At 37.7% G+C, this 22,122-nt stretch overlaps 1 protein-coding gene across 1 annotated transcript; it reads right to left on the bottom strand.

Annotated features, from left to right (window-relative positions):
• Positions 1-781: 781 nt before the first annotated feature.
• Positions 782-19,921, bottom strand: LOC106136500 (putative ATP-dependent RNA helicase DHX57). Its single transcript, XM_060948183.1, has 18 exons — positions 19,742-19,921; positions 18,760-18,922; positions 18,298-18,446; positions 16,733-17,708; positions 16,022-16,231; positions 15,039-15,318; positions 14,292-14,393; positions 13,215-13,393; positions 12,100-12,254; positions 11,147-11,329; positions 9,752-10,002; positions 8,770-9,017; positions 7,843-7,917; positions 6,820-7,026; positions 6,014-6,088; positions 4,112-4,358; positions 2,929-3,017; positions 782-2,277 (listed from the first exon to the last, which is right to left on the bottom strand). The coding sequence occupies exons 1-18, from the start codon at positions 19,804-19,806 to the stop codon at positions 2,134-2,136; spliced, it is 3,798 nt and encodes a 1,265-aa protein (XP_060804166.1). The 5' UTR covers positions 19,807-19,921; the 3' UTR covers positions 782-2,133.
• Positions 19,922-22,122: the final 2,201 nt, after the last annotated feature.

The following is a 22,122-nucleotide window of genomic DNA, read 5'->3' as shown; positions in this document are numbered from 1 at the left end:
CCTGTCACTATTTGAATCTCGATTCTATCATTAATCCTAACGGCTGCGCGTGGCCTATTAGTCTTTAAACACTGCTGGCTCTGTCTACCCCTACGTATTTATTGAATCAATTATATGAATATCAGGTTAAATAAGGTTAGACGGTAAAAAAAGCATGGTAAACTTAAAAAAAATGAATGAAAATAAATTCTAACAAAGAAATGGTCGTAATTACATTTGAATACATCTACTCGTATCTATAACCTACTAATATTATAAATGCAAAAGTTTGTAAGTATGTCAGTATGGATGTTTGTGTCTCTTTCATGCAAACACTACTGAACCGATTACGATGAAATTTGGTATACAGGTAGCTGAAGACCCAGAATAACATATAGGCTAATTTTTATCCCGGAGTTCCAGCGGGATTGTTATGGCTTCCATACAGACGAAGTTGCGGGCGGCCTCCAGTATAAAATAATCTATTGAAAACTTTACAATATCAATTTGCGCATTGCGCGTTCTACAGTACACTAACTCTATAACACGAGTTGATACTGTTTGTATAGGACAGTGAGGTTGCCAGAGATTTATTTCTTGTATTGGCCTCAATCTGTCAGTGTTGCTAGTGTATTATATTTTTGTACACTAATATTTTTTGTCTTAAGCAAAAAAAAATACGATGGTCTTTTTCAGAAAAAAAAATGGTAGGTTGACATAATAGCTGAAATGAGATTCGAACCCCGAGTACCTTTAAATCGGTGGTCGAGTATTTTACTCGCAAGAAAAATAAAAAGCTTAAAGTACGAATTAGGTGCTTTATTTAAAAAATACACAATTGCAGCAAAAGCTGTTACAATTTAACAAAATAAAAATCTATATTTACAAACATTTCATTACTGTACAAATTCATTAATAAAGTTAAACATAATACATTTGTAAATCACATGTTTATACACAAAATTTGTATGCTAAATTAATTTGTAAGTATTAATTTTTTATGATTATAAAATTGGCTGTAACAAAAAATAATTATACCTACCAACGGTAAAAATATTTACCCGCGTTGGGAATTGAACACAGTACAAATAGTGCTCTCAACCACTGGGCCATAGAGTATTAAATTGCAAGAACATACATAAAACTCAATAATGGTACGGAACAAATATCATTGCTAATACTAACATACATATACAGGGTGACTTTTAATTCAACTGCATAAATTTAACTGTAAAGTGTACTCATGTAAAGGATATTTAAAAACGTTAAAAGAAAAATATCGGTTCATATTTCAGAAAGTACGAAAAAAATAAAAGTATCAAAATCCACGATCCTAAATACGTCATATTACCCCGGCCGGCGGAAAAGCGACGCGTAAGATTCAGAGGTCAACGACACAGTTCATTTCACAGCTGAGCGATCTCGACAACTCTGTACTTTCCTTGATCTTGATACTAGAAAAATATTTTTTTTTTTCAGACATTTATTTACATGTTTAGTTTTAATTTCTTTTTGTAGTATTGGTCTTTAATAAAGCGTGTGACGTAGTTTTTGAGGGTTTTTTAAATGTGAAAATGTCGTTTAATTTAAATAAAAAGCTCAAACGGCTCAGAAGCATGGGTATAGTCTATGTTTAAAAGGATGCAGTTGTTTTAAATGTCACCCTGTATAAATCAGGGCTCTTCCCCGGAGGGGTAGGCAGAAACATCCTTTGACTTGCCACGAAAATACTTCAATACTATCAAAATTAATAGTTATTCCCTTCAATAAAATTACACATCACACAATAAAAATTAAAACTCTGAAATTAAATTTTCATAATCTACATACATACATATAGTCACGTCTTTACCTTGCGGGGTAGACAGAGCCAACAGTCTTAAAAAGACTGAAAGGCCACGTTCACCTGTATGGCTTCATGATGGTATTGAGATTCAAATAGTGACATGTTGCTAATCTAAAAATATAAAATACATACATACATACATACAACCCAAGCTAATAAAAGCGTAGTAAAAAAGAGATCAATCTTGAAATGTTGATTTCCAAACTTTTGACTTCATCAATACGTTAAATATGGGGTACCTACTAAAAGCTAAATTTTTGTGTATTAAATTGAAAAAAAAATGGTGTAAAACAAAATTATCTATATTTTTAATCTTTACTAACAATTTGCACTATAGTATTTATAATCCTATTTCCTTTTTCGTAATGCAGCAAATTAAGCGAAGGATCGTTGATTTTCTCTTCTAGAAGGTTTATGAGTTCAATTCTGATTGCTTTCAGCATTTCTGCGACCTGTTAAAAAAAATAATTCAATATTCCAACTAGTATAGTACCGTGTGGTTCCCGGCAACAATAAAAAAAAAGATAACAACCACTCCATCTCGTACCCATGGATGTCGTAAAAGGCGACTAAGGGATAGGCTTATAAACTTGGGATTCTTCTTTTAGGCGATCGGCTAGCAACCTGTCACTATTTGAATCTCAATTCTATCATCAAGCCAAACAGCTGAACGTGGCCTATCAGTCTTTTCAAGACTGTTGGCTCTGTCTACCCCGCGAGGGATATAGTTACATGTTGCTAGCCCATCGCCTAGAAGAAGAATCTCAAGTTTATAACTTACACTTCACTTACATATATTAAATAAATAAATATATACGGGACAAATTACACAGATTGAGTTAGCCTCGAAGTAAGTTCGAAACTTGTGTTACGAGATACTAACTCAACGATACTATATTTTATAATAAATTATAATAAATAATTATATAGATAAATATCCAAGACCCAGGACAATCAGAAAAAGTTCTTTTCTCATCATGCCCTGGCCGGTATTCGAACCCGGGACCTCCGGTGTCACAGACAAGCGTACTGCCGCTGCGCCACGGAGGCCGTTACATATATTGACATATAAAAATATAATAATATGTAAATATATTACTTACCTCGTGTTTTTCGACTTGGAACATGATCCATCCATCTTCCAATGATACTATGAAGGTTCCATTATGAAGTTCCACTGATAAATTGCATCCTGAAACATTAATATGACATTGGTGACACTTTCTATCGGGCCGTATGCATTATTGTCTTATATATCAGTTATGCATACATATAATAACGTCTTTATCCCTTTACGGGGTAGACAGAGCCGGTACTGTTGGCTTGGTTTGGCAGAGACAAAAGACTGAAAGGCCACGTTCAGCTGTAGGTATGGCTTTATGACAGAATTAAGATTCAAATAGTGACAGGTTGCTAGCCCATTAGCCTACAAGATTAATCCCAAGCTTATCCCTTGTCGCCTTTTACTACATCCACGGGAAAGAGAAGTAATTATACACTTCACTTACATATATTTACATACATACATACATAAACTCACGCCTCTTTTCCGGAGGGGTAGGCAGAGACTACCTCTTTCCACTTGCCACGATCTCTGCATACTTCCTTCGCTTCATCCACATTCATAACTCTCTTCATGCAAGCTCGGCGGTATGTACATGTATGTATGTATGTATGTTTGTATGCATGTTTGTATGTATGTAAGTATGTATGTATGTATGTTAGTATGTATGTATGTATGTATGTTTGTACGTATGTACGTATGTACATGTATGTACGTATGTACATGTATGTACGTATGTACATGTATGTACGTATGTGTGTATGTACGTACATACGTATGTATGTATGTAAAACAAACCCACACCCACCGGAGAACAGCACCAAAGGTATCTGCGGCACCATGGAGCTCTCCCTGACGAACACCCTGGTCGTCTTCACCTTCTCCTGGAACACGAGGTAGGGGCTGGCGAAGTGTCCTGCGCCGGAGTTGACGGAGGCCGGGTGCAGCGCCACATAGCCGTCGGTCTTCGTCTTGAATGTTTGTATGTGTGTATGTATGTGTGTATGTATGTATGTATGTGTGTGTGTATGTATGTATGTATGTGTGTGTGTATGTGTGTGTGTGTGTGTGTGTATGTGTGTGTGTGTGTATGTGTGGTTGTGTGTGTGTGTATGTGTGTGTGTGTGTGCGTGTGTGTGTGTATGTATGTGTGTGTGTGTGTGTGTGTATGTGTGTATGTACGTATCTATGTATGTATGTATGTAAAACAAACCCACACCGACCAGAGAACAGCACCAGAGGTATCTGCGGCACCATGGAGCTCTCCCTGACGAACACCCTGGTCGTCTTCACCTTCTCCTGGAACACGAGGTAGGGGCTGGCGAAGTGTCCTGCGCCGGAGTTGACGGAGGCCGGGTGCAGCGCCACGTAGCCGTCGGTCTTCGTCTTGAACTTGAGCTCGTCCGCGTTCGGCTGACGAGGGATCGCGCCGCCGGCTTGCATGTGAAACGATTTCTCCGGTGTCAGCACCTGTTATTAGAAACGGGTACCTATACAATTTGTTGCCGAATTTTTTTTTTTGGCATAATGTTCAAATGCATAATATCGAGGTTGGCAGAATCTTCATTTCGCCGAACGTCATTTGGCATATACTCATTTTGCATACACTCATAACGCATAATTTTGTAACGCGGAATCATCTTTAGGCATAATTTTAACATCTATAATAATCAAAAGGCAGAAATTTCATACTCAAAGTTTACATTTAGAATCATCTTTAGGCATACTTATGCTACTTATGCTTATGCTAAATAAGTTTTATAGCACAAAATAGTATCTTTTTTGGACTATTAGACTGGATTTAGAATACTATTTTAAATAGCAATACATATTTACAATAATTCCAAAGGACATTCTGCCAACTCCGTAGTATACCTAGTGAAATTCTGCCAAATAACTATTCGACTAAGCACAAGTTATGCTAAACGAAAATATGCAAAAGAAAAATCTGTCAAAGGTTAAGGCAATTATGCCAAACAAAATTCTGCCAAATTAAAAGTATGCCATTGTAAATTCTGCTTTAAAAACATTAGGCCAAACGATCATCATACCAATAAATTTTTATGCATTAAATATATTCGGCTTAAAAAAATATGCCAAGTGAAATTCGAAACATCGAAATTATGCAATATAGAGCGAAGCCATTAGAAACACACAAGGATATTAAGATATTTTGTATAAAAACAAACAGCCTCCATTAGATTTTTATTCTACTTCTTTGAAGTCGGTTAAATTTGACGGCCTCTGTGGCGCAGCGGTAGTACGCTTCTCTGTGACACCGGAGGTCCCGGGTTCGAATCCCGTCCAGGGCACGATGAGAAACGAACTTTGTCTTATTGGCCTGAGTATTTATACATAGTTGAGTTAGTACATCGTAACAAAATTCCACTATTTACCCATACATCTGAACGTGGCCTTACAGTCTTTTCAAGACTGTCGGATCTGCCTACCCCGCGAGGGATAGAGACGTAAGTAGTATGTATGTATGTATGTGAAAATGTAACCCAGACTGTACATACATACATACATAAAAATCACGCCTCTTTCTCGGAGGGGTAGGCAGAGACTACCTCTTTCCACTTGCCACGATCTCTGCACACTTCCTTCGCTTCATCCACATTCATAACTGTCTTTATACAAGCTCGGCGGTTTCGGGCACTCTCGACCTGACCCTTTACCAGGACGTCCTTAATTTGATCAAGATACGTTCGTCTAGGTCTTCCCACTCCGACCTTTCCCTCCACACTCTCCTTGTATATCTGCTTAGTCAACTTAGTCTCTCTCTACAGAACAAAGAAGTTATCACAGTACATACATACATACATACATACATAAAATCACGCCTCTTTCCCGGAGGGGTAGGCAGAGACTACCTCTTTCCACTTGCCACGATCTCTGCATACTTCTTTCGCTTCGTCCACATTCATAACTCTCTTCATACAAGCTCGGCGGTTTCGGGTACTTTTGACCTGACCCTTTACCAGGACGTCCTTAATTTGATCAAGATACGTTCGTCTACGTCTTCCCACTCCGACCTTTCCCTCCACACTCTCCTTGTATATCTGCTTAGTCAACTTAGTCTCTCTCTACAGAACGAAGAAGTTATCACAGTACATAACACTCACCTTTACAACGTTGGGATACAACGCCGCACAAAGCAAAGCAGCCAGCAGTCTGTCATTGTTGCCGTTCACATTCAACTGAAGCGGAAAAAAAAAGGTTAAAATCATTTTTTTTTTTACATTCATTCATTAATATAATCACGTCTACATCCCTTGCGGGGTAGACAGAGCCGGCAGTCTTGAAAGACTTGATAGGGTACGTTCAGCTGACTGCTGGCTTAATGATAGAATTGAGATTCAAATAGTGACGGTTGCTAGCCTATCGACTAAAAGAACAATCCCAAGATTATAAGTCTATCCCTTAGTCGACTTTTATGAAATGATTCATGGATGATAAATTGAAATTAACAGATATTCCGTTTCCTGTTTTACCTAATTTAAAAAAGGCTTTTTGGAGTTAAAAAAGAAATGTGCTGTGTTTCCGGCACCAAAATAAAAAAGGACCACTCCATCTCTTTCCCATGGATGTCGTTAAACGGCGACTAAGGGATAGGCTTATAAACTTGGGATTCTTCTTATAGGCGATGGGCTACCAACCTGTCCCTATTTAAACCTCAAATTTATCATGAAGCTATACAGCTGAACGTGACCTTTTCGAGACCGTTGGCTTCGTCTACCCCGTAATAGATAAAGAGGTGACTATATATATATATATAATAAAGACGTGACTGACGTGACGTAATAGATAAAGATGTGACTATATATATATATATATAGTCACATATATATATATAGTCACATCTTTATCTATTACGGGGTAGACGAAGCCAGCTGTATAGCTTCATAATGGATTTGAGGTTACACATTACCTGTTCCGGAGTCAGGGAGGCCACGCAATCCCTCCCCGACCTCCCCACCCTCCTCCCCAGGGCGGGAACGAACCCGATGTCCGCGATCAGCCCCAACAGCTGATACTTGATGTCAGACAGCATCAGCAATGTCTTGTGGGACAGGAAGTTCTCATTGGCGAAGGTAAAACCGGCATGAGTGCTAATCTTCATGGCCTGTTGCCATTTCTGAAAGGTAAATTGAGCATATTAATTACTAAGTGACTTCCGACGGCCTCAGTGGCGCAGCGGTAGTACGCTTGTCTGTGACACCGGAGGTCCCGGGTTCGAATCCCGGCCAGGGCATGATGAGAAAAGAACTTTCTCTGATCGGCCTGGGTCTTGGATGTTTATCTATATAAGTATTTATTATAAAATAAAGTATCGTTGAGTTAGTATCTCGTAACACAAGTCTCGAACTTACTTCGAGGCTAACTCAATCTGTGTAATTTGTCCCGTATATATTTATATTATATTTATTTAAGTGTGCCGTGTGGTTCCCGGCACTCATACAAAAAAAGTATGGAACCACTCCAACCATATGTTTCTGATGGATTTCTTAAAAGGCGACTAAAGGATAGGCTTGTAAACTTGGGATTCTTCTTGCAGGCGATGAACTAACAACCTGTCACTATTTGAATCTATCAATTCTATAATTAAGCCATACAGCTGAACATGGCCAGTCAGTCTTTTCAAGACTTTTAGCTCTGTCTGCCCCGCCGGGGATGTGGACGTGATTATATGTATATAAATATATGATTTAAAAAACAACATCACTTTAATTATAATTCACTTAATTTATCGACGGTGTTATCAATTTTCTCTTTATAATCTTAAAATACAATATAAAAAATAAACATACATTAATACAAATTTGCCATTTTTCAGGCATTTTTTCAGAGATTTTTTTTTAACAAAATTAGCGTCAATATAGTATATTTCTCAATGTTAGTTTAGTTGCTTACAAATAATATCTGGTTTAGAAATAATTCAGTACATTCTTACCCTATAAGCTTTTAACGTGGTCAGGTGGTCACTATTTGCGCATGCGTACTCTCTCCTTTTTGCGTCGGCTTCGGACTAAAAAGTAAATTAATAATATTACTTACCACGCTAAGAAAATATTTAATACAAATTTCAAGTGAGTTACGAATTAAAACTCTTTTACATGATTCGTAATGATAGATTTAAAAATGTTAATCTATACTCATATTATAAAGCTGAATAATTTGTTTGTTTGTTTGTTTGAACGCGCTAATCTCAGGAACTACTGGTTCGAATTGAAAAATTCTTTTCGCGTTGAATAGACCATTTATCGAATAGGGCTTTAGGCTATACAACATCACGCTGCAACTATAAGGAGCGAAGAAATAATGGAAAAAGTGAAAAAAAACGGGGAAAATTATTCATCCCTGAGTTCTTCAAGGATGCCCAAAACAACTATTCCACGCGGACGAAGTCGCGGGCACAGCTAGTTAAAAAATAAACGAACTATTGTGTGCTAATACTAGAAAGGAGTTTATAATCTATATATTATGTCACTGAATGTTTTGTCATCGATCAATCCTTGAATAAAAAGATGTACACTGCTCTTCGTGTTTAATTATATCTAACTAGCTGTGCCCGCGACTTCGTCCGCGTGGAATAGTTATTTTGGGCATCATTGAAGCCCTCAAGGATGAATAGTTTTCCCTGTTTTTTTATACACATTTTCCAGTATTTCTTCGCTCTTAAAAGTTGCAGCGTGATGTTATATAGCCTAAAGCCTTCCTCGATAAATGGTCTAACACAAAAAGAATGTTTCAATCGAACCAGTAGTTCCTGAGATTAGCGCGTTCAAACAAAAAAACAAACTCTTCCGCTTTATAATATTAGTATAGATAACAGGGAAGAAGTGAATACTACCAACAAACTTCACGAACAACGACTAACCTTCTTATCTCTCGGCGACACAACAGGACTCTTGTAACTCAAACACGCCGCCATTGTCAATGCGGAGTCGACACAACAAAATATGGCGCCCATCAACATGAGCTTGCCGATTCTCACGTCTACCGGCAAAGCGGCGAGGTGAGTGCCCAGCGGAGTGAGCGAGTAAGACTTGTCTACGGCGCCCACGTCTTGCAAACGAGATAGTGCACCGTCTATGTTCGCTTTTAATGGAGGTTCTATTGTTTTTGCTGTAAAAAGTAAGTAAAAAAGCATGAAATAAAATTAAAATAAACATACATACATACATAGAGTCATGTCTATATCCCTTGCGGGGTAGACTGAGCTAAAAGTCTTGAAAGGACTGAATGGCCACGTTCAGCTATTTGGCTTAATGATAGATTGAGATTCAAATAGTTACACGTTGCTAGCCTGTCGGCTTAAAAAGAATACCAAGTTTGTAAACCTATCCCTTAGTCGCCTTTTACGACATCCATGGGAGAGAGATGGAAGGACTGAATGGCCACGTTCAGCTATTTGGCTTAATGATAGATTGAGATTCAAATAGTTACACGTTGCTAGCCTGTCGGCTTAAAAAGAATACCAAGTTTGTAAACCTATCCCTTAGTCGCCTTTTACGACATCCATGGGAGAGAGATGGAGTGGTCCTATTCTTTTTTTATAAGTGCCGTGTGGTTCCCCAACGGCACTTATAACCAAAAGATATGATAATTATTAAAGTGATATGAAATGACCCACAATAATGAATTAAAATTTTGAATTTGAATAAATGTACGTAGTATGTTATTTATCACGAAAAAATAACATAATTAACCAAAAAATCTTAAAAACACTCAATAATAAGCCTTATTATATATTACATAATAAGGCTTATTTTTGTAGTATCACGAACACAATACCATAATTCACCAAAAAAAAAAAACTTAAAAACACTCAAAAATAAACCTAATTAAGTCAAACTCACCCAAAACTTCATGCACACTCATATTCTGAAACAGCGGTAATATTTTTATCTTCAACAACAGCTGCTCGAGGGGTATCCTGTGTATCTCAGGAACGGGCTGCTCCAATATGTGATAGTTGTAACGGTGTGACGTGTACAGATGAACACACACGCCCGGCATCACTCTCCCTGCTCGGCCTTTACGTTGTTTTGCGTTGGCGCGCGACACCCACACCAGGTCCAACGATTCCATGTTGCGGTTCGAGTCGAATCTGAAAGGAATTGTGCGTAAGAGTCTTCTTCCACCTGGCTTTAGTCTTTTTTTTTTATTTACTAATTATTACATACATATGGTCACGTCTTCCCTTGCGGGGTAGACAGAGACAACAGTCTTGAAAAGGCCTCTCCCTCCTGGCTTTAGTCCCAGTTGCATCCTCACCTCTCTGGAGAGGAGCCCGTGGTATGCTTTTGACCATGGATCCTGGAATGGGTGAGTCAGGTTTTTACACGAAGCGACTTCCATCTGACCTCCGGAACCTTTGCAGGGGAAACTAATGTGCCTGTTCCCTTAGTCGTCTTTTACGACATCCATAAGCGAGAGAAGCGAGCAGGGTCTACGAGTTAACTTGGGCCAAAAATACATTTTTGTATGTTTGTTACGCGATTACTTTAAAACCGCTGGTCTGATTTTGATGAAGTTTTAAAAGGTAATTCAATCAATTTTCAAGTTCGTGAGGCATCAAAATCTGTTAAGTCGTCATTTGAGTTAATCAAAATTTTCAATGTTCGCGAGATCATAAGTGACAGACTCACAGAGAACCTAGTATGATAATTGTTACAAAAGGGTTTCAAAAGGTTTATACTGATGATATAGTTAACTTGTTTAACTGCAGTTTTCATGCTTGACTTCAACTCTATAGCCGGTTTTTCAGACAGATGCGCGTGCGCAATGAAGGATAGTGAAAAATTTCCTTTTCAGAGGCTCCAATGCGGACGCCACGCAAAACATTATTTCCTTGTCTCACCGTGCAGATGGCGTAGCGTTTGTTAATTGGCGGGAAATTTGAATTAAGACCCCTTCCTTATTCAAATTTTCCGCCAATTGATATAAGATTATTTTGAAAGCCGAAACAATAATTATATTTATCAGTAGCTGTGCCCGCGACTTCGTCCGCGTTATTTTGGGCATCATTGAAGCACTCAAGGATGAATATTTTTTCCCGTTTTTTTCACATTTTCCATTATTTCTTTGCTCCTTATAGTTGCAGCGTGATGTTATATAGCCTAAAGCCTTCCTCGATAAATGGTCTATTCAACGCAAAAATAATTTTCCAATTCGAACCAGTAGTTCCTGAAATTAGCGCGTTCAAACAAACAAACTCTTCAGCTTTATAATATTAGTATAGATTACAATACCTTTTCTCCTTCATCCTGCCGCAGTCTATGACAAACACACAGTCGTCTATAGTGACCGACGTTTCTGCTATGTTAGTAGATATGACGATTTTTCTCACTCCGGGCTTGGGTTTCTTGAAAACTAGAGCTTGTTCCTCGCTTGTTAAGGTTGAATGTAGTGGTAAAAGTAGATATTTGCCGGTTCTTGAAATGAAACATTGATATTTATTCAATTAAATACATACATATCATACATATATAGTCTTTTTAAGGCTATTGGCTCTGTCTACCCCGCAAGGGATGTAGACGTGACTATATGTATGTATGTATGTACACATAATCATGTCTATATCCCTTGTGGGGTAGACAGAGCCAACAGCCTTGAAATGAATAGGCCACGTTCAACTGTTTGGCTCGATGATAAAACTGTAAGAATTCCGGTTTTGTGGGTTCCGGATTTGGGTTCTCCGGAACCTTAAAAAGGAGGAAGGTGATGATGAACTAACTTGGAACTTAACGTGGAACTCTCAGCCAACTGACCTTAAATGAGGTGGTTACTTTTCTGTGACCCACTGTACCTAACATCAAGTCAAAATTGATGTTAAATACACATGCATACATACGTAAATATAATCACGTCTATATCCGTTGCGGGGTAGACAGAGCCAACAGTCTTAAAGACGGATAGCTATTTGACTCCATGATAGAATTGAGATTTAAATAGTGACAGGTTACTAGCCTGTCGCCTAAAAAAAGAATCCCAATTTTGAAAGCCTATCCCTTGATCGCCTTTTACGACATCCATGGGAAAGAGATGGAGTGGTCCTATTATTTTCCTATTGGTGCCAGGGACCACACGGCAACATGACGAAACTGTATTGATTGCGATTTTTCGGGTTCATTTTTTGGGTTCCGGATTTTTTGGGTTCTCCGTACCCCCCACAAAGGGGGAGAACGGTGATGATAAAACTCACTTGGGACTGAACGTGTGACTCTCGGCCAACTGGTCGTGTAGCGACATGATTTCAGCTATTCCCGGTAGGAACACCAAAATGGCGCCCTCTTGCGGCCATTTGTGGTCACCGTTGACTATATATTGTAACACGTGCTCAACTAAATCGAGGTTTATCTGTTGAGAAAATGAACGGTTGAATAAAAATAAATATAATTTCGAAAAAAACACAGTAACTGTCGATTTAAAGCATCTTTGTCCGAATGTAACACATCCAGATGTCTGAATGTGCATGTTTCAGGACCACTCCATATCTTTCCCATGGATGTCACAAAAAGAGACTAAGGGAAAGGCTAATCAAATTGGTATTCTTCTTATAGGCGATAGGCTAGCAACCTGTCACTATTTAAATCTCAATTCTATATTAAAGCCAAATAGCTTAACGTGGCCTATCAGTCTTGAAAAGACTGTTGGCTCTGTCTGCCCCGCAAGGGATATAGACGTGATTATATGTATGTATGTATAAGTGTTTATTAAAAAATATAGTATCGTTGAGTTAGTATCACTTAACACAAGTCTCGAACTTACTTCGAGGCTAACTCAATCTGTGTTATTTGTCCCGTATATATCTATATATTTATAATGTATGTGAGAGAGGTACGAGATTAAGCACGTCTTTTATAACGTAGACAGAGCCTTACTTTAAAATGAATTTTGAATGTGAATTTTTGAATTTTTACTTCGAAGCTGACTCAATCTGTGTAATTTGTCCCGTATATACAGGGTGATTTTTAATTCAACTGCATAAATTTAACTGTTGAGTGTACTCATCTAAAGGATATTAAAAAACGTTTAAAGAAAAATATCGGTTCATATTTCAGAAAGTACGAAAAAAAATAAAAGTATCAAAATCCACGATCCTAAATACGTCATATCACCCCGGCCGGCGGAAAAGCGACGCGTAAGATTCAGAGCATGGGTATAGTCTATGTTTAAAAGGATGCAGTTGTTTTAAATGTCACCCTGTATATATATATATATATATATATATATATATATATATATATATATATATATATATATATATATATATATATATATATATATATATATATATATATATATGTAACAACCCACCTTCTCAGTGTCCATCATGTACATGTTTTTGCACGTGGTTTTGCCACAGTTGCTATATCGAGCCATCATCTGCGCTACGGACAGGTTCTCATCGCGTATCGACGTCTTCGGTGGCTCCAGGGCTTCGGTACGTACATCGCTGGTTTCCAATTCCGTTTCCAAGTCTTGCTTCTTTTCACCTTGAATTGGAACGAAATACACATATCTATATACTAATATTAGAAAGCTGAAGAGTTTGTTTGTTTGGAAGCGCTAATCTCAGGAACTACTGGTTCGAATTGAAAAATTCTTCTTGTGTTGAATAGACCATTTATCGAGAAAGGGTCTAAGCTATATAACATCACGCTGCAACTATAAGGAGCAAAGAAATAATGGTAAATGTGAAAAATACGGGAAAAATTATTAATCCTTGAGGGCTTTAATGATGCCATGAGATAATAACTATTCCACGCGGACAAAGTCGCGGGCACAGCTAGTTATAGAATGAATATACAAACTGACAAAATCTGGAAAAATTGTGAATCAACCATCACTTTTTATTAACTCAAAACACATATTTAATTGTCATAGTGGAGTTTCAATGTACACTTGCTGTAGACGCCCGCCGATTGTAGTCTTCGTCAAAGTAGAGCGGGGTAGACATTCTAATTACATACATACATACACATGGTCACGTCTATATCCCTTGAGGGGTAGACAGAGCCAACCGTCTTGAAAAGACTGAATGGCCACGTTCAGCTATTTGGCTTAATGATAGAATTGAGATTCAAATAGTGACAGGTTGCTAGCCCATCGCCTAAAAGCGGAATCCCAAGTTTATAAGCCTATCCCTTAGTCGCCTTTTACGACATCCATGGGAAAGAGATGGAGTGGTTCTATTCTTTTTGTAATGGTGCCGGGAACCACACGGCACACAACATTCTAATTTCTTGTATGAATCCGCCGTGATATACTTCGTGGCGTTGTCCGATTGTTGTAGCGGACGGGAGAGAAGTGAACCGCCGCCTGCGCCCGCGCACGCCGCAGTGTTCCCCGCTTGGGAGTGGCTCCCAAATGTTGGGGAGCCGTGGCACTTACCTTTCTTTAATCTTCTTGAGTAAGGACCGTTCTCTTCCATAACGTAATTAGTTATTTCCATTATGTCTTCTAGAAACAGTTGTTCCACTGGGAATGTTCTGCCTGAAATACAAACATATAATCACGTCTATATTCCTTGCGGGGTAGACAGAGCCAACAACCGTTTAGCTGTAGCGGCATAATGATAGGATTGAGATTCAAATAGTGACAGGTTGCTAGCCCATCGACTACAAGTAGAATCCCAGCTTTGCGAAGGCTAACTTGTAACCCTTAGTCGCCTTTTACGACATCCATGGGAAACAGATGGAGTAGTCCTATTCTTTTTTGTATTGGTGCCGGGAACCACACGGTAAACGGCTTTTCATAATGTTATTTTGATTCTACATATAAATACATATTTGAATTCGGCATACAAATTGAAACTCATTATGATCTCCATTCTTTTTTGCGGCGAGCCCGCAGCCAAGCATAATATCCGGGACAACACTTAATTTAAAAACAAAAACTCTAAAAAACTAACCAGAATTTATATTTTTGCTGAGACACCACTTCAAAAAATTACAAAAATTTATGTTTTTGCCGGGACACCACTTAATGTAAAAACAAAAAAAAAACTCTAAAAAATAACCAAAATTTATGTTTTGTTGGGACACCACTTAAAAAAAATACTAAAAAAAAATAATCAAAATTTACTTTTTCTCCGAACATCACTAAAAGAAACACAAAAAATAAAAAAACCAAACCAACCTGGTATTTCCAAAATTGGTACGTCATCGAAATACTGAGCGAACAATTCAGAATTCAATGTGGCGCTCATCAACACCACTCGCAAATCCCTCCTGACCCTGACCAGGTCCCTCAGTATGAGCAGGAGGAAGTCACTCTCCTCTGACCTCTCGTGGACCTCATCAACTAGTATGTGAGTGACTGACTTCAGCTGAGGGTCATATTCTAACCTCCGCAGAAGTATGCCAGTTGTGCAGAATGTTAAACGTGTTTTCGATGATATCTTACTTTCTAGTCTTATCTGAAAAAATAATACGTACATGTTAGAATAATGCCAATCCATCTCTTTTCCGTGCGACTTAGGGATAGGGTTATAAACTTGGGATTATTCTTGTAGGCGATGGTATAGCAACCTGCCACTATTTGAATCTCAATTCCATCATTGAGCCAAACAGCTGAACGTGGCCTATCAGTTCAGTCAGCAGCGAGACTGTTGGCTCTGTCTACCCCGCAATCCCTTTCAAGGCCAACAGTCTTCTGAAAAGGTTGTGACCACTTTCAGCTGTATCGCTCACTAATTATAAAACTAAAACAGAAAAAGTATTAGTGCTGTGTGATTTCCAACAATTGGGATTAGAACCACTCCACATCTTTCCCATGGATGTCGTACAAGGCGACTAAGGGATAGGCTTATAGACATGGCATCCCTGTTGTAGGCTAGCAACCGAACAGCTGAACGTGGCCTTTCCAGCCAACAGTCTTTTCGAGGCTGAGTGTGTGTGAGATTCAAATTGTGAAATAAACATGATCATTCATTAGGATAATAATCTATGAGGTTAAACAAAGTAAAAAAAAATTAAGATTTTAAATATAATTACTTATGACATATTGGACATAAATAATTTTACAGGTATTTACAATAAACTCTACTAAAATTCCTTCTCCGTCGATCTATTTCACCTCATATCACATCAATCTTTTAACAAAGTGGGTTAAAAACATACCTGATAACCAACAACCTGTCCTATCTTCTCCACTCTCTCTTCGGCCACTCTCTCGGCGACTCCTATAGCGGATATCCGCCTCGGTTGCGTACAAATGATCTCCGCGTGTTCAGCGCCATCTTTGTTGAAGTTGGCTAACCAATTATCAAGGATATATTGAGGCACTTGTGTGCTTTTACCGCAACCAGTTTCGCCGCTGATTACCACTACCTGTAAGAGAGTAGCAAGCAATTCACACTATTAATCCTACTAATATTATACATGCGAAAGTTTGTGAGTTTGTCAGGATGTCAGTATGGATGTGTGTTACTCTTTCACGCAAAAACTACTGAACCGATTACGATGAAATTTGGTATGTAGGTAGCTGAAGATCCAGAATAACATATAGGCTACTTTTTATCCCGGAGTTCCCGCGGGATTGATAGTTTCCAGATTAGCGGACGAAGTCGCGGGCGGCCTCTAGTCAAGTATTAAAAAGAAAAGATTCGTTTTTTTTTGTATGTTTGTAACGAATAAACTCAAAAACTGCTAAACTGAATTTCACGAAATTTCGCACGGATATAGAAAGTCCATTTGGAGTGACATAGGCCTTTCAATCTTAACAAGACTGTTTGCTCTGTCTACCCGGCGAGGGAAATAGACGTGATTATATGTGTGTATGTATATCGTACAATACAATACAGCTCAGCACTATGTCTATGTATAATTTACCTGTGACTTCTTGATGGCGTCCAAAATATCACCTTTCTTTTTCCAAGCCGGAAGTTTCCGCCTTCCAGACATCATTTTATTGTACCTATTGTTTTCTTTTTTCTCCAACCATTGCTTTGCAATCTCTTTATTCTCCCTCAAAGTGTCCTCAAAATTTATATTGGATCTATTATTTTTACCATCCGATTTTTGGTAATGTGACGGTAACTTTTCTTTACTTAAATCACTAGAATTCGCTAATAATTGAGGCAATAAGGCATCTGAGGGTTCTGGGAAAGTTCTAGTATCAAATTGTATAAAATTCAATATATCTTCTTCATTATTAAGCAACTCGACCAATGAGTATATACTGGGTACACCGTCTTGTGCTAAAACTTTAGCTTCGTCTAATAATCTACCCGTAATACGTAAACACGTTAGTTCTGGTATGGTTTTTGTTGTATTTTCAGTTTTGAAAAACAACAGAGGCGGTTGATACGGATATACAGTTTCATCTGGAAACCGTATTTCCAATTCGTAGGATATTTTCTCACATTCTTTTGCATCGCTGTCTTTAGATGCCTCCTCAACTTTGTTCTCGTGCAAGAATTTACATTTAGCACCGAATCTGCACGGACCTTTGAGGTACAGTTTGCACACTTCCTTCCTTTTAGGTTTAAAATCACTGTGATATCTTGAGTTTTTCTTTTTCACATCAACCTCTTTATTTTCATACATTTTCGACAAATAATCTAGATTCAATTTGATGCTCCATATATAGTTTTCTTTGATTCTGAAATTTGAATCGTAAATAGATTCAAGAACGGCCTTTTCATCCATTCTCATTTCGAGGAGTTCCGCTGAGGTGGGTATGTGCTCCGGTTTCTCTTGTGGGTCGACTTTGAAATATTTGTAAAATAATATCTCCAATGCCTTGTCGACATTCTCAGCTGCCATTTCTAGTGCTTCAGCACAATGCGGTTTGTGGAAATTGTATCTGTAAATCACCAATTTTTATTACAATACAGGAAAACAGAGCAGGCATATATCTGATAGACAAGAATATTTTAATCACAATTCACTGTCAAGGAAGAAATTTGTTTTTGTCAAATAGGGTCAAGGGCCACTTACCCTCTTTTTTTAATCCCGACTTAGTGACCAAAGGATTTGCAACCAATTATAACGATTTATCACAGCATTTAAAGTATTAATTAATATTTAAAAAATCCAAGATATAGGAATACATATGTTCGGATGAGACAATGACAATGTACTAATACTAATACATACATATACATACATACATATGGTCACGTCTATATCCGTTGCGGGGTAGACAGAGCCAACAGTCCCGAAAAGACTGACAGGCCACATTCAGCTATTTGGCTTAATGATAGAATTGAGATTCAAATAGTGACAGGTTGCTAGCCCATCGCCTAAAAAATGAATCCCAAGTTTGTAAGCCTATCCCTTAGTCGCCTTTTACGACGTCCATGGGAAAGAGATGGAGTGGTCCTATTCTTTTTTGTATTGGTGCCGGGAACCACACGGCCACCACCAATACAGTAACTATAAATTATACTTACTTTTCCAATTTGGCCAACGCAAAAGCCCTAAGCCTTGCTTCCGATGACGCTATGTCAGGCTTCACTTGCAGAGAGTAATCTGTTCCACCCTGTACCACCAGGTTACCACGTTCCATCCAATATTTGTTTCTGAGGTTTGATCCTTTATCCTAAAAATTAACTAAAATTTTAAACAGCAAATATTGATAAACATATCAATATATGTATATGTTCATACTTGATTATGTTAGATTTTTTATTATGAATTTTTAATTAAACTTAATGCACTGAATATATGCATGACTTATTTTTGCAAATTTTTTTTTTTTCACTAGTAGCAGCAGAAACAAGTTACTTAAATTTTTATGAAAAATTTATGAAAAGTTTATGAATCATTTAAAAATCTAAATTTTACCTCCTAATTAAGATTAAAAATAATACAAGCAGAAATTTTAAAAAAAAAAACAGCTAATTCTTACTTACTTTATAAACACTAGCGCTTCCCAGTTTAAAATCGGGACCATGGATGAACCTCAAAGTGTCCAGAACTAATTTCTGTGAATCCGAACTCAGTCGGATGGTCTGCATTTCCACCTTTAGGTGCGGGTGCGGGTCTTCCTCCTCCTTACGATTATCTTTGGGCTTTCTGAAATCGAATTCTCTCATCAGCGTCCAGGCTCTTGTCACGGTTGTACATACATACATACATAAAATCATGCCTCTTTCCCTAATCTCTTTCTAATCACAGTTGCATTAATATTTAATTTAACTAGGATCTACATATTGATTTGTGAACACTATCATATAAGTGTAGGAAGGCCTAAACAAATCTACCTTGACCAAATTGGGCACATCCTAGCGAAGGTGAAGAAAATCCGGAACTGAGAAGCTTGCATGAAGAGACTTATGAATGTGAATGAAATGATAGATGTGTGCAAGGATCATGGCAGTGGAAGGATATAGTCTCTGCCTGTTCCCTCCGGAAAAGTAATAATTTTATGTACTTATGTCTCAAATAGGGAAGCCTTAATAAAAAAGGCAACAGTATGTAATAGTTATATTAGGACCTATTCAGAAAAGAAAATAAAATTTCGTTAAATGCCCTAATTTACTATTGCACAACACTGGTTAATTATATCTCAAACTATCCTATCTTACAATAGTGGGAGACCTACCTAGTAGAACATAACTCAAAGACTAAAAATACAAGACGATACTGACTTTGAACGCATAAAAACATTTTTCTTTTGAAATTTTAGCTCAGTTTTTATCAGTATTCGCTAACATTCCAATCAAAATCAGATATCAGTTTCCGGCGCTCATTCTGGAGACGTATTCATTCTGAAGACGACGTGGGCGATGATTGAATATTAGCAGTCAGTTAGTGTTTATATAAACAGATTAAAAAGAGGATGAAATAAATTAGTTTTGATATGGATAAGAATCTTTTTTCTTTGGTACTTACCGTATTCGAGCATCCACTGGTCGAAAGAATAAATCTTCGGCTAGTTGTCTGCTTTGGTAATCCATGGTTAGCACAAATATAAGTGACAAAATTTAGAATTATTTTTAATAAATTTTCGTTTAACCTTTCTAGCAAACGTATGTTACTACCTATAGCCCAAATTTTAGGTTACCCAGTAAACACATGACAGGAGACAATGACAAGTGACAATCTGCCAGCTGTCATAGTATTTTTTATTTTATTTTTTCGAAGCTATACAGGTAATGATTTCTTACATATAAAATGAAATACAGTTTTAAAAGAATAAAAAGCCATCTTCTTTCATTTACGCATTTTTCTTTACAATTTTTAACAAATAAAATTAGTATTTTTTTTACTACCCTCAGGGACAAGGGAATTTAAAGCAGAGAGTATATGTTCTAAAAGTTAAGTACCTACATATTTTTATTAGATATACATAGTCCTCCTCCACTTTATTTTTAAGGTACTTCTTTGCGTGGTAATGGAGGCGAAATCGTAGTTTCATAATACATCATGATACAATTTACGTGTTAGATACCTTCGCAAAAGTTTCGGAGGTCAGACGCGTAACGGAATTATACGTATGTATGTCTGGAGGGATAGGCAGAGACTACCTCTTTCCACTTGCCACGATCTCTACATACTTCTTTCGCTTCATCCACATTCACGGTTTCGGTTTCGGGTACTCTTGACCTGACCCTTTACCAGGACGTCCTTAATTTGATCAAGATACGTTCGTCTAGGTTTTCCCACTCCGACCTTTCCCTCCACACTCTCCTTGTATATCTGCTTAGTCAACCTGCTTTCATTCATCCTCTCCACATGACCAAACCATCTTAACATCCCCTTTTTTATTACTGTAACTACATCTTCTTTCACATCACAACATTCTCTTATCTATCACGCTGTTCCTTACGGACGACTGTTCCTGTGACGGAATCACTTTGTGTTAAAACCATACATACCTTATCTAGGAGCTTGGTTAATGGCTAGAATAAGGCGCACCTCAGAATTTTCTCCTAAGAAGTAAGCCAGGTGGGAGAAAACGGTCATTTTCACATCATACATCCGTTTTTATTAAAGATATCCCTGTTTTAAAAAGTGCTATTAATTAACACATAGGTACTTAGTTGACAACTGAAACAACATCGCAACAAAATTACATTATTTATAGGAAGGTTCCATATACCGTGTCCTCTTATTTGTAACAATGAAATGTGTGAATTAATGAGCTTGATTGAAAATACATACATATATACAGTTTGACAAGTCGTGACTACCACTTAAAACGAACAGCGACAAAGTGGATGATTATAGTCTGGGAGATAGTAAATGAAAAATATTGATAAACATAACATAATCGGCGTATTCTTTTTCAATACTTTTCTATTATGAGTACGATTCATACATTAAGTGATCGTTGGGACCTTTGTTTTTGTTAATGATACAAGGAGGCTTAACGCGTTAATTTCTTCAGGTGTGTCGTAAGTTTTTTTGAAAAAGCTTTATACTAACCGCGGAGTTATAATAAACGGTGACGAAGATTTTGTTTTATCTTCCCCCCTCTCCCTCTATCTTTTAATAACTGAGGTTTATGAAAAATATTGTAAAGACACGATAAAACATATTATAATTCCATTGCAACGTTTGTAAAGATGATGTGTGATTCCCGGCAGTACTGTGTGGAAAAGGACCACTTCTTATCTTTCTTACGGTTGTTGTAAAAGGCGACTTAGGTAAAGGCTATTGAACTTGGGATTCTTCTTATAGGCTAGAAACCTGTCACCTATTTAAATCTCAATTCCATTTTAAGCCAGACAGCTGAACGTGCCCATTCAGACTTTACAAGTCTGTTGACTCTGTCTACTCCGCAAGGGATATAGACTTGATTATATGAATGTATGTAAGTAAAGATGATTAAGAAATCAGCCTCTTACCAATCGTTACCAAAAGTGCACCTACCTCTCGTACTATGAAACCTTCCATATTTGGTGTTAATACAACATCCGTTTGATGTGAACCGCCGTCTCCAATCTGGTTGTAACTAGTAATTATCACTTAATTGTGATAAGCGTATGAAAACGATCTACTTTACGTCAAAAATTAAAGAGTCTGACGTTTTGTGTAAATGTGCTTTCGGATTCATTAGACTATCCTATGTCCAGCTAAAAGTGACCATTATGTCTATAGCGACAGCGATGATTTGGCTCGACCGCCACCAAAGGGAAGATCTTCCGCCAGGCTAGGTGTGACGCCTAGGGAACCGCGGCTCCGACGATGTTGTGTCGGAGGTTGTACATTATGCACCAATCCGTGAAATCTTTGCTTGCGCGATTTAGACTTTTCGCTGTTTTTGATTG

This window comes from Amyelois transitella, chromosome 15 (assembly GCF_032362555.1).
Source record: "Amyelois transitella isolate CPQ chromosome 15, ilAmyTran1.1, whole genome shotgun sequence".
Classification (NCBI taxonomy): domain Eukaryota; kingdom Metazoa; phylum Arthropoda; class Insecta; order Lepidoptera; family Pyralidae; genus Amyelois; species Amyelois transitella.
Note: the sequence above shows the minus strand (reverse complement) of the source record. Positions and strands in the feature narration are given on the sequence as shown.

Bases quoted from the DNA above. Each gene is read 5' to 3' on its own strand.
- LOC106136500 (XM_060948183.1), bottom strand. From the start codon at position 19,806: ATGGATTACCAAAGCAGACAACTAGCCGAAGATTTATTCTTTCGACCA. The intron at 16,232-16,732 runs GTAAATTATACA...ACTCTCTTACAG, and splicing joins ACGCCATCAAGAAGTCACAG to GTAGTGGTAATCAGCGGCGA. The intron at 11,330-12,099 runs GTGAGTTTTATC...TTTCATTTCAAG, and splicing joins AGTCACACGTTCAGTCCCAA to AACCGGCAAATATCTACTTT.